Genomic DNA, 12,874 nt, shown 5'->3' on the forward strand with positions numbered 1-12,874 from the left:
GTTGGCGATAGCGTTGTGTATTAACGGTTTCGCCGGGCTTCAAGAGTTCATAATACACAATACCGCTCTGGTCCCACCAGACACAGAGCATGGTCTTCTTGCCGAAGCGATTTGGCCTTGGTGTTGATGGACCGGCTTCGCCAGGTGAAAGCCACGATTTTTTCCGCTTCGGGTTTTCAAAATAAATCCATTTTTCGTCACCCGTCACAATTCGATACAAAAATGATTTCCTTTCGTGGCGTTGAAGCAGCATTTCACAAGTGACTTTGCGATTTTCCATTTGACGTTCATTCAAATTGTGTGGGACCCATTTACCGAGTTTATTGATCTTTCCCATTGCTCGTAAACGTCTGCTGATTGTTTCTTGTGATACATGTAATGCTTCTGCTAATTGCCGTTGAGTTTGAGTTGGGTCATCATCCAATAACTCCTGCAATTGCTCGTCTTCGCATTTTTGTGGTCTACCAGAGCGCTCACTGTCTTTCACATTGAAATCACCATTTTTAAATTGTCGAAACCATGTCTCACATGTTCTAATCGATGGAGCGTGTTCACCATATGTTTCTACCAGCAAACGATGACTTTCAACAGCCTTTTTCTTTTGATTAAATAAGAAAAGCAATGCGTGCCGCAAATGTTCTTTTTCAGGCACAAAACTCGACATGATCACTGAACGATAAAACAAAGACGCTAGTTTTTGGCGGACTCAACTTGTGTGTGTTTGTAGTTTTAAATGTCAGACGAACAAAATGACGTATGTGTCAAATTAATACGCTGCGTACTTTTCGCTGGCGCCATCTCTTAGTTAAACCGGAAAAAACTTATGCATACACCTGGTATATATAGAATATTCCTAAATTTTGTGTTTTACAAAAGAAAAACACATTTTACGGACAAAATTGCATCGAATATTCCTTTACCGTTTTTAATACCGTAAGGAGGAATAATCAGGATATAATAATAATTATTTATTTATTATAAAATCACCTAAAAATTATGGTTACCAATGTGGAAAGTATTGCACACTCGTGCGTTATACTGTTTTATTTATCTAAAAATCTGAATTATTTCAGCGCACTCGTTAATCTTGTAAATATATACCAAAAAGTAAACTTGAAATTTCAATCAGACGTATGTGAGACTCTTACTTATCTGCGCATGTTTCCTTACAGTAAGGCAAAATTTTCAGCACGCTTTGAGAAAAAGAACGTCTTGCCGATCACATGTCTTATCAGATAAACGTAGATACGTGCGCCATTATATATGTAGCGGGAGTCTTTTCCCCTCGCTTTTCTTTTACGTAGATCCTCACGCAGGAAGACTGGAACGTTGTCCTCTTCAACGGTATGCAGAAAACTTCGCATTGGGCCGCGCTTTACTTCGTAGCGTTGATGACCTTCGGCAACTACGTTCTTTTCAATCTTCTGGTCGCTATTCTCGTCGAAGGCTTTTCGTCGGAGGTACGCACCGATCGGTAACACCAATAATGTATCTCTCATTCGATTTTACGTTTTATCGCAATAAATTTATTTATTTACGTTCTTTCAAAATATAATCACTTTACAATTACATTTGATACATTTTTCTATTCTTTGAACAAAGCAATCATTGAAGATTTGCTGCCACTTTTTCGGAGGCTGATCTGCGCATGCGTTCTTCCACGTTGCCATGAGCTTCTCATCATTCGAAATCATCTCCGTCCTTTTAGTTTTTCTTTAACACGTTAAGTGCCGAGCCTATTTTGTTTCACTTTCCGTTTACGTCACACATTACCATCCAGACAACTAGAGAGTCACGCGCGGTGCGTGAGCTAAAGTGCAAACAAAAAATAACGAGGAACAAAGGCCGGGACAACTAACTAATCATCAATCACACTTAAGACACAATTCAGTTTCGTTCTCCAGAGCAACAGTACAGTTTCGTTCTCCAGAGCAGATCTAGAAAATAACATTTTTAATGCTGGTAGAATCAGAAAGTGATACATCTAGTGAAGTAATTTTGCCGCCTAAAAAATGACGTCGTTGTGTATTATGTTCATCTAAAGATGATAATTCGTTAGACAGTGTACATATAAACGATATATGTATAAACGCTGATAGTCAAGATTTAAAGTGGCCCGATCCAAAAGGCAATCAACAAAACATTGCAGCTGGCGTAGCCCAAACAAAGAATTGAGCGCCGGTCCGTAGAAGTCGACGTGGCAGTTAACATGTCATAATCAGTTCTCAGTAATTAATAACTCAAAATTTTGCGCGATTGTTTGCAAAATAGTGGAGGACCTTTGTTCTCGATCTAAATTACAACTGTATACTTACGTTTCGTACTGTATAATTACGTTTATATTATGTTTCTCCTGAATCTCCCATCGCATTTATGACGTCGGGTGTCATTTACTGTCACCCCGGCTCTTTTCATAACCGATTGCCGCGTAAGCTCGTAAGTAACGACTCGTAATTATGACCATTTCTTATACGTTCCATTGAAAAAATGTGTTCATTGTTTTGAAATTAAATATAAATGTCGAATTTTCCTTAAATTTGGTATACAATTCTCTTGCCTTAATATTACATTTGTTTTCAATATTGTTTAAATATTTTTTCTGACGGCTCGATAAGAGGATTCTTCTTTCTCTTCAAATAATTCTTGGAAATTAAGTTTTCTTATCGGACGCCTGCTGAAAATCGTATAATTTTCTTTCTGTAGAATGGTACAGTGTACGTGACACCGACTGTACGGATTTTTTCTTTAATTTCTGTATTTGGATTTTAGCAAAAACGACAAACACATGGACAACATTTCAATATAATGTAATAAATGATATGTTTCGCAGAGAAACGAGAGAAGAGAACGAGAACAGAGGGAAATGGAGAAGAAGCTCGCTGCGAAGGAGGCCGGGATGGGTAGCGAGGATGGATCGTCGAAGATGTCAAGGTCACATTCAATCTCCGACAGCGACACGTACACCCAGGTGATTGTCCGGTTATTCCTAATAAATAAATCGAAGTATAATACACTGAACGGCACGCAGACAGCAATGCAGCGAGCGGTTGTCGCTGCCGTTGTTCCGTCAATATACGAAATTTAAATAATATTTTAATATAAACAACCTTATAGGGATATTCTATAGATAAGAATTGAAAATATGTTTAAAAAAATCGATTTCTTGACCCGGCAAAGTAGGAACCGCCCTCTTAATAAAATTTATTTTGAACAAACATGTTGCAGTTTGAAGTCAAACTAAAATATTGGCTATTTTACATGCAACTTAATATCATAATTTTAGTGACTATTTTAATATTTTAAATTTTTAATTGAAATATTTCACAGGAACCAGAAAAAACAATCATAGTCAATTCGAATCGTATATTACTTAGGACTTCACTTTCTATAACATATTTCAAGTTTTCAGTCATCCGTGAAATCTAAATTAATATCAATAATTGCAAATGTTTATATCGAGTTTATCTTCTTGTGAAACCGTAGTATTGATGTATACGAATCATATTAATCGGAAAGTTCTATCGATCTCGCATATTGATCTCGGTGATTGACGCAACGTCATCTTGTCTTCGTGTCTTCGATCTGTAGGATCGAAAGAATTCGTGGCAGAGCGCGGAGGAGCTGAGGAAGTACAAGGACAATCGGGAGAAGCAGAACAGCGTGTGGAAGCAACCGATCGACGAGCCAAAGTGTAACATCCAGAAGGAGAGCAAAATGATGGGCGTGGTAGGGCAGCCGCCGATAATCACTCACACAGCGGCCACCCCTCAAGACTCCCCGAACACCACGTTGGATGTCGGCTACAGAGATCTCAATTGCCGTGCGGTTTATCCCACCGCTGCCCTTTCGATCGAGTCCATCGATCGATCTGGTGTATGTTCATTTTATATTTCCGATATATAGTCGTCTTGTCGACGATATGCGGGGCAAATTTTTTATCATGACTCGGGAAGGATGTTTAAAGTCGACGAGATATTTGAAATTTCACTTAACTGTAATTTAAAAAGTTATTATTTAGAAGTGACATTGTATATGTTGGCAAAGTCGTGACTGAATAACTTTCAAAGAATTTCAGCCGTCGGTTATTGTTCGTTAAAAATATATGTACGCATAAACATATATACATATAAATATATGTACATGTAATAACGAGGACGCATCGTATTTATAGAGTCAGTGTAGCATACCCTCAGGGTTGTTGAAGCTACCCGATGTATCCAATAAAATACCGACGAATAATTTACTAGTCGGCCAATTTCCGAGACGGATAAGCCTCGTCACAGCTGTAGTTAGTCCCCAGACTAGAGACTCGAGCTCCAGGTATCTATTATATTTGATCCATGTATTTCCTCTACATCAACGATAAATATCGTACAAGATAATTTGTTTCTTTCGTCAGCCCACCAAGAATACAGAGAGGATACTCGTGGCGTTTGTCACGGCCGTCCCTGAAGAGGAAACGATGGTCGCAGGGTGAAGATGAGAACACCAGTCCTACCACTATACTTAATAACGGGCGCAGCACTCTCGTCGGGTCTAACCCAACGTAAGTCTTATTTATCCCGAGTTATTTGAAAAAATGAATTACTTTTTCGGTTGCCAGCCACGTTTGTAATAATGTGTACAGTAGAATGAGTTTTCAAAGATAACTTGATGGAAGAATTTTTAAACGGCTCAAAATTGTTCACTAAGTTATCTTTTTCAGAGAAATAGGGCGAGTTGACTGATAATCCTGGTAATAAAAGGTCTCATTTTTCCGAAATCTTTAAACAATTTCTTATGTATTAAACTTATAAAAAATCCTGGAAAAACATGATTTCTCAGGTGCTTCTAAAAATGATAGGATAAGAATTTCCAAGGTATTTCAGTGGATGACAATTTCTGAAAAATTGTACGGATTTTCTCATATTTATCCAGATTTATGCAAAGATGTGTTGGCGAAAAGAATCTGAAATATTTCATAATTATTGTAAGTACTTATATATATGATACTTATATATAGTACTTATATATAAATTCTGAAGAAAATTGAATATTTTCTGTTGTTTCTAATAAACCTAAAGAAAATTTCATATATGAAGCATTAAAAAAAATAATATGAAAAATTCTGAGATATTTTTTCACCAGAGAAGAGTCAAAGAAATTCACCTTGTCCTAAATCTCTACATTTTTTATCAAATTTGTTCATGCTTGAATAAAATTACGTAATATTATTTTCGATCTGTACAACAACATTCTTTTGAAGCAAAATTTAACGCATAGTCATATTCAGTGATTAATAATTAATAAAATGTAGCCCAGTTTACATTAAAAAAGTATCCAGCAGTTAGAAGTTTAATTAACAATGCAGCTGAGTCATAACACAGACAAGCTTTGTGACGCTGCTGTTTTAAATTTCGTAAAACATAACGATCATAAATCTTCAAAATTTTTCTTTATATATAGGGTGTCCGGAAATTTTTAACATGTGCAGATAAAACAGTTAAACTGAAGGGAACGAATTAAACGAGGGAACGGCATTATCTCTTACCGACTTTAATGGGTTTTGGATACGTTATAAGCATCAAAAAATATTAAACCTATATTTTTTTAGCGGTATGTTTCAAGATTTCGAGATTTAAATAACCCCTCGAGAATAACGGACTTTTCTTTTATTTCTAACAAATATTTACGAAAATAAGATGTATAAATATATTTTACACGAAAGTTTTATGGTATTTTATACTCTTTACAATAGTAATGTATTTACATACATTTAAAAAATGTTGAATTTTTCAATTTATCCATTAAAGTCAAGAAACAATGACCACGGTTGGCGAAACGACGTGTGACCGTTACATAGTTGAAACCACGAAGAAATACATTATAAGATGAAAAGATACAAATGATGAAATGACATTTTTTTTATTTAAGCAAAATAATCGAACATTAGTTTGTTTTATCTCGTTTGTTTCGTAATATTCGGTATTAAATTTCTGTAAGGGTATACGGGACACCTTTAATACTACACGTTGTATCATGTCAAAGCGTGTAAATTCTCAGCTCTCTAATTTGTCCTTCAAAACATCTCTTATTTATAAACTATTACAACCTTAATATAATATTCCTGAATAAGATTTGTATCTCTATTTGCTAGAGCTCAAGAAATTGCCAGGTCAGTTAAAGTCATGAAAATACTGGAACACCCTATATATTATAATAAAATGGAAATGACAAAATAACATAACGTAATCATATTCAAACAATAACGATAATAATTCTAACGAAGAGGCACGTTAATAAAATGAAAAAAAAAATCTCTTCAGTTTTAACGGCGGTTACTTGCACGGTTCTATAAGAAACGACACGCAACGCGATGCGCCCAACAATCGAACTACCGTCCTGACAAGCAATAATCGTAGTCTGAGTCCTAATAATTCGCTCGAAAGTCACGGCCAGTCGATTCATCGTTACACAGTCACGCCTAATCAGGTGAGTGGAAACTCAATGCCTTTGTCGATATTTCCAAATTAAATTAGAGTTTATTGTCCCACATTTGGAGAGCAATCATGTAAGTTTTTCTTTTCGAAGAGAAAACGTGGAAAGTGAGAAGTGAACCCGATTTTAGCCCTAACGTCCTGCCAAAGTGTAGGAATGTGAGACTTCTTACGCGAAACTCTTTATTTTTCATACTTGTGCTCCGAGAAAAAAGAAAGTTAAATGATTGCAACATATTGTTCTAATGATACATCTAATTTATTATTATTATCTGAGATATCGTGTGACAAATATCACACTAATGTACAGTGAAACATTGGATTGCTGGGATTGTGGGTGACTTCCTCAAAACTTCTGTTAGTCGACGATTGAGTGGCAGAATTACCAACAGCATTTTTTAAATATATAATTTGCCGTTTAATAATAACTAGAAAGTTAATAATTATGTATTTATTAGCGGATAGGAATTTATTAGGAATAGTACAGCTAATATTTGACTTAATTTTAACAATTTTACAATTGGGGTTACAATAAGGAGCGAACACGAGAATTTTTTACTCATTTAAACAACAACTCTTTCTTATTTTTCACGTTAGCCGAACGAGTTAATCGTCGATTAGTTTGATCGGACTTTGTCAATTTCGCCCTGTGTCTCGCAGATGCGATGGATCGGCGAGTTTTCTCGGAGGAACTCGCTGCGCGGATACGAGAACGTTCATGAGACGTCTGTGAAGAAGACGCTGCCGCTGGACGAGATGCTCGCACCGTCCTCGACTCCCCGTACGATCAACAATCTTTCGATGGAGGCTGCCCCACTGCCGAAAATCAAGAGACTTCCCGAGCAGGAAGAGGAACACCCGAGGACGGGCGAGCAGACACCGCCGTCGAACGGCCACGGGAGCGCGAGCAGCATCGAGAGGATCAAGAAGATATTTATGTTCTTCGAACCTAAGGGCTGCCTAAAGGAGCGTGACGATTATTCCTTATATCTGTTCCCACCTAACAATAGGTAACGCTATAAGTTGATATCGCTATTCAGCCGGCTTGAAAATTTCGTAATCAAGAAAATTGCCTAACCGAAAAATAACAATCGAGAAGGATTGAGATAGTAAATCAAGATGTTTAGAGATCATTCATTTCATTATTTCATTGATTAACGACAACATTAAAAATTCTATGCAACCACCTAATATATATGTACTGTGACACTGTGACTGTGATGTACATATATTATATTTTTTTGTACGTATATTATAATTATGTTAATTTGGTATAAGTAATTGATAAACTTTTTTCTCTTTATATAATTAAAGAATATACGATGAATATATGAAAGAGACTTACAAATATCTCTCGCATACCGCAGGTTTCGTATTTTGTGTCGATGGTTCGTCGACCAAAAGTGGTTCGACAATGTGGTCCTGTTGTTCATTGGATTGAATTGCATCACTCTGGCGATGGAACGGCCAAATATACCGCCGGACAGCCGCGAGAGACTTTTCTTATCTACCGCAAATTACATTTTCACCGCCGTTTTCGCCATTGAGATGTTTATCAAGGTAATATATAATCAGTATGATAAAATATGTTGCCATATCTTTAATAAAATTTTGTTTCAAGAAAATTCGTGAAAATAGGAGAGATTAGAAATTATCGTGAGATTACGATTCCCAAAAAAGAAACCTTAAGTCGTATTTCGATAATGTTATTTATTGCGATATATAGGTTGTCGCGTCAGGTATGTTGTACGGTTCGGATGCGTATTTTACCTCCGGCTGGAATATCATGGACGGATCTCTCGTTATCATTTCCATAATTGACTTGTCGATGTCATTACTCTCGTCCAGTAGCCCGAGAATATTTGGAATATTGAGGGTAAGTTTATGTCATCGCGATTTCCGAATATTTGACATGGGAGAAGGAGAGGAAGAGAAAGCGGGGAGGGGGGAAGAGGAATGAGAGAGGGATGTATTAGGTGTACAAATTAATTCGGGGTCTTTTTTTCATGAAATTCAAAGTTTATTTACAAAAAATCAGGTACGAGTTTAATGTTCGAAATAATTTCCATTATTTTCTATGACGTTACTCCATTTATCGGGTGGCTGATGAATGTCCTCACGGAAAAAAACTTGACGGTTTTGACTCAATAAAGTCATCGATGCTTTCTCGGACCTCATCAACTGTTTTAAAATACGTAATCCGCCAAATGATGTTGAAACGACCGAAATAGGTGGTAATCCGACGAGGCTGGATCTGGCGAATAAGCTGCATAAGGAAGAATTTCTCAACCTAATGTACAGATGAGATCCTTCGTCCCTTTTGCGGTATGTGACCGCGCGTTATCATTCAGCAGAATCACCTGCCTAGTTCCATTGCCGATAAAGGGTCTTTTTATAAGTTTTATAAGTCACAGCGCCTTCGCCTAAAGCGAAACAAATTATTTCGGTAAATTGAGTAGCATTTTTATTCAACTGGAGTGCAAAAGGAATATAGCACCTCGGATGCTTCTTTTCGAACAATCGTGATAACTACTGTTTTCTAAAGTTATGTCGGCAAGGCTGTCAACTATTATAATGCTTCTTAAAGCTTAAGGTTAGCACTTTCAAATCATAGGACAGGAAAAAAATTTTAATTTGAACCAGAGTTACAGGACATTAAATACAAAGGCGCCGAATTAATTTGTATACCTAATATTTCACATTTTTTCTCAACAATTGTTAAGAAAGTAGCTCGACTTGATGTTTATTAAAAATTTAGCTTCACTGGCGACAAATGCTTTGTTCTAATCGGAATTATTCCTGCAATCATGTAGGTTTTTCGGCTTCTGAGGTCGTTGAGACCCCTGCGAGTCATCAATCGCGCGCCGGGTTTAAAACTGGTCGTTCAGACTTTGTTATCTTCATTGCGGCCCATCGGCAACATCGTCTTGATCTGTTGCACGTTCTTCGTGATTTTTGGTATCCTCGGAGTGCAACTCTTTAAGGGTGCTTTCTATTATTGCGAAGGCCCCGACATCAAGAATGTACGTAATAAGACGGACTGTCTAGCCGACGAGCGAAACTTGTGGCTGAATAGAAAGTACAATTTCGACGATCTCGGTAAAGCCCTCATGTCACTGTTCGTCTTGTCATCGCGAGACGGCTGGGTGAACATCATGTATACCGGCTTGGACGCGGTTGGAGTCGATCAGCAGGTGAAGGAGATTCGTTACGAGGAGAAATAAATATTTATCTACTTCTCTAACGTATCGATTTGTCACGTAAAAATACATTAACTCATCCAGAGTGTGTGAACAAATTATTTCTGTAATTCTACACATTTATTATTTGAAACTAGGGACCCTGATCGGAATCGAAAATCGAAAACCATATGGAAACTGGTATTTCTATCGGACCGGAACCGTAAATCGTATTGATTTTTATATTACCGAAATTTTATAAAACCTATAAGAACCGGAACCGAAATCGGAACCATTACATTTTTTTTTCACTTTACGGCTCTTTTTGTTTCATTATTTCGGTTTTATTCATTTCATAATAAAATTCTAGTTCTTGTGAAAAAACAGCATGTTAAATGGTTATCACGACAAATAGAAAATAATCTTCAAACTTACGATATTGAACGGCAGAAAATTAATAAAAGAAGTAATATATTACAATTTTGGGATGCATAAAAACACAATCATTCTGAATTGTACAAATTACCTAATTATTTTAATTACACACACACACACACACACAATAACGCTCAAAAGTATTTTGACAAGTTATTTAGTTTCTTTAGTTTATTTAGTTTTTTTTCCCAACAAAAGATAGTTCAAATATATGTTTTATTTAATTAACCTAATTATTGTCTTTATCAAAATACTTTTGAGCGCTATTGTATATATGTATAATTGGATTCAATAAAAATTTCAATAAGGAAACAAGTTTAAAGAACCGGAATTGGAAAAAATCGCAATTTAAACGATGATTGATACATTGTCCGGAATCGAAATCAGAACTTTTGTTAAATATTTTAGCGGATCGAAACCGGACTCAGACCGATATTTTCATTCGTTCCGGGTCCCTGTTTGAAACTTACGTGATGCGGAGAAATATTGAATTTAACTATCGGCTTGGAGCTACGTTTTTTGCGGATTTCCATCGAGTCGGTGCGTTTATCATTGGAAACAAATCCACAAAAAAAGCAATTTCAACCCGACAGGCAAATCCAAAGCAATATTACAATTTTTTCCGAAATTGTCGTCTTTTAATAATCGAGAAGGAGATATTCCTCATTTATTCGCGCGGTTCTCGTTTCTGATATCCGCGAGAACGATTACATCTGAATTAAAATTTCTCCGTGGGATCCGCCAACGATCTGTAAAATAAAAACTGATTGCAGCCTGTCGAAAATTACTCCGAGTGGCGATTGTTGTATTTCATCGCGTTCATACTGCTGGTGGGTTTCTTCGTGTTGAATATGTTCGTCGGCGTGGTGGTGGAGAATTTTCACAGGTGCCGCGAAGAGCAGGAGAAGGAGGAACGTGTGCGCAGAGCGGCGAAACGAGCGTTGCAGATGGAGAAAAAGAGACGAAGTGAGTGGCCGCGGGCTCAGATAGGTTAATTCCACTTCTACATCACACTGCGCGTACCCGAAGGAGCCGTGTCTGTAACGCCGATGTTTTTCAGAGATGCACGAGCCGCCGTATTACACCAGCTATTCCAAGTCGCGATTGTTCGTACACAACGTCGTGACGTCCAAGTATTTCGACTTGGCGATCGCGGCCGTGATCGGTCTCAACGTCGTCACGATGGCGATGGAGTTTTATATGATGCCGAAGGCGCTCACGTATGCGCTCAAGATATTCAACTACTTCTTCACCGCCGTCTTTATCCTCGAGTCGTTCATGAAGCTCGTCGCTCTCGGCCTGCAGCTTTATCTGAAGGACAAGTGAGTATGCGTTTCGGTAAATGTATCAAGTGTACGAATTAATTTTTGGCCTTTTTCAAGCGAAAATTAACGTTCATTTGTATAAACTCGGAAAACACTTTGATCGACAAAGTAATCTCCAGTAACGTCTACGCATTTTTGCCATCTTTCGGGTAGGAATCCCCGCTCGGTGAAAGAACACCGGTTTGGAGTCGATAAGATCGGTGATGCATTTGTCGAATGTTTCGAAGTGAGAATTTGTTAAATAGTGTCGGAGGGACCGGCACAAGTGAAAATCTGACGGGGCTGAATCTGGTGAATACCGGCCGGATGTGGCGAAATTTCCCAGCGAATCAAGGGTGTCCTTGGTCGCTTTCGCCGTGTGTAGCCTCACGTTATCGTGCAGTAGAACAACCGATCTTGGCCCGACGTCACACGTGCCGGAAGACACACCCCTGATGCCTCGCAAATCAATTTTCTTTGCCTCGAACATATTTCTTTTTTTTCAACTGAAACGTGAAGAGCAAACTGTGCTTGACGCGTTGCTTGTCAGACGCCATCGTGTTTACTGTGTTCACATTAGTTTTACGAATTGAAGCATTAATGATGATATTGTAAAAGAAATTTTATGACTTTATATGATACTTTTTTTGCAGATGGAATCAATTAGATGTGGGAATAGTGATACTGTCGGTGGTCGGTATTGTGTTGGAAGAAGTCGAGTCCAAGATCATCCCCATTAATCCAACGATAATTCGAGTAATGAGAGTGCTACGGATAGCCCGAGTGCTGAAGCTTTTGAAAATGGCGAAGGGTATACGTGCTCTTTTGGATACGGTAATGCAGGCATTGCCGCAGGTTGGCAACCTGGGACTATTGTTTTTCTTGCTCTTCTTCATTTTTGCCGCGTTAGGGGTGGAACTTTTCGGTCGACTAGGTAATCTTCACACTTCGATAAATTTTAATTTTAATCAATTAATGCGTGATCACGAGAAAAATAATCAGATATAAATGCTCTATAAAAAGTTCTTGACCATTGTGCATATCAAGGGACACCTTCATCGATGATTTTGACCTTCGTGTATGTCGTTAAGGTCATTTTCATTTAACTTTCAACGACCTTTAAGAAGGTATCGTTTACAAAAAGAGATATTGACTAAAATCAATGTTAATATAATATGGGCATACGACAAGCGCACAATAAGGTATTGAATTCGGCAATTTGAGTTTCATTAAATGTGAAATCTATATTCTAGATAGGTTATGTACAGTTAGGTTCCATAACAACAATGACAGCAAGGTGGAAGGAATAGAGATCATGAAACGTCATAGTGATCCTTCGATACAAGATTGTTATTTTCGTGCTGGATCTAAAGAAATTTATTATGTGATGTAGCAGCAAGTGGAGAGGGAGGGTAATTCCACACGTGATGTTGGAAGGAGCTCCAAATGTTTTGTGACAAATGTGACAGTGAGAGAGGGT

General features: G+C 37.6%; 1 protein-coding gene across 2 annotated transcripts in view; it reads left to right on the forward strand.

The window, feature by feature from the left end:
* The window catches only part of LOC106745233 (voltage-dependent T-type calcium channel subunit alpha-1G), a 69,554-nt gene that overhangs the window by 50,987 nt on the left and 5,693 nt on the right, over positions 1 to 12,874 (forward strand). For both annotated transcript variants that reach the window (XM_014620647.1, XM_014620648.1), the window contains 13 exons: positions 1,305 to 1,460; positions 2,831 to 2,968; positions 3,589 to 3,873; positions 4,172 to 4,320; positions 4,400 to 4,546; positions 6,306 to 6,471; positions 7,137 to 7,486; positions 7,844 to 8,036; positions 8,203 to 8,352; positions 9,290 to 9,670; positions 10,864 to 11,056; positions 11,151 to 11,412; positions 12,048 to 12,328. In XM_014620647.1, the coding sequence (XP_014476133.1) occupies positions 1,305 to 1,460; positions 2,831 to 2,968; positions 3,589 to 3,873; positions 4,172 to 4,320; positions 4,400 to 4,546; positions 6,306 to 6,471; positions 7,137 to 7,486; positions 7,844 to 8,036; positions 8,203 to 8,352; positions 9,290 to 9,670; positions 10,864 to 11,056; positions 11,151 to 11,412; positions 12,048 to 12,328 (2,851 nt within the window). The remainder of the gene's footprint in view (positions 1 to 1,304; positions 1,461 to 2,830; positions 2,969 to 3,588; positions 3,874 to 4,171; positions 4,321 to 4,399; positions 4,547 to 6,305; positions 6,472 to 7,136; positions 7,487 to 7,843; positions 8,037 to 8,202; positions 8,353 to 9,289; positions 9,671 to 10,863; positions 11,057 to 11,150; positions 11,413 to 12,047; positions 12,329 to 12,874) is intronic.

Source organism: Dinoponera quadriceps, unplaced genomic scaffold (assembly GCF_001313825.1).
Source record: "Dinoponera quadriceps isolate SergipeBrazil2010 unplaced genomic scaffold, ASM131382v1 scaffold1270, whole genome shotgun sequence".
NCBI classification, from domain to species: Eukaryota; Metazoa; Arthropoda; class Insecta; order Hymenoptera; family Formicidae; genus Dinoponera; species Dinoponera quadriceps.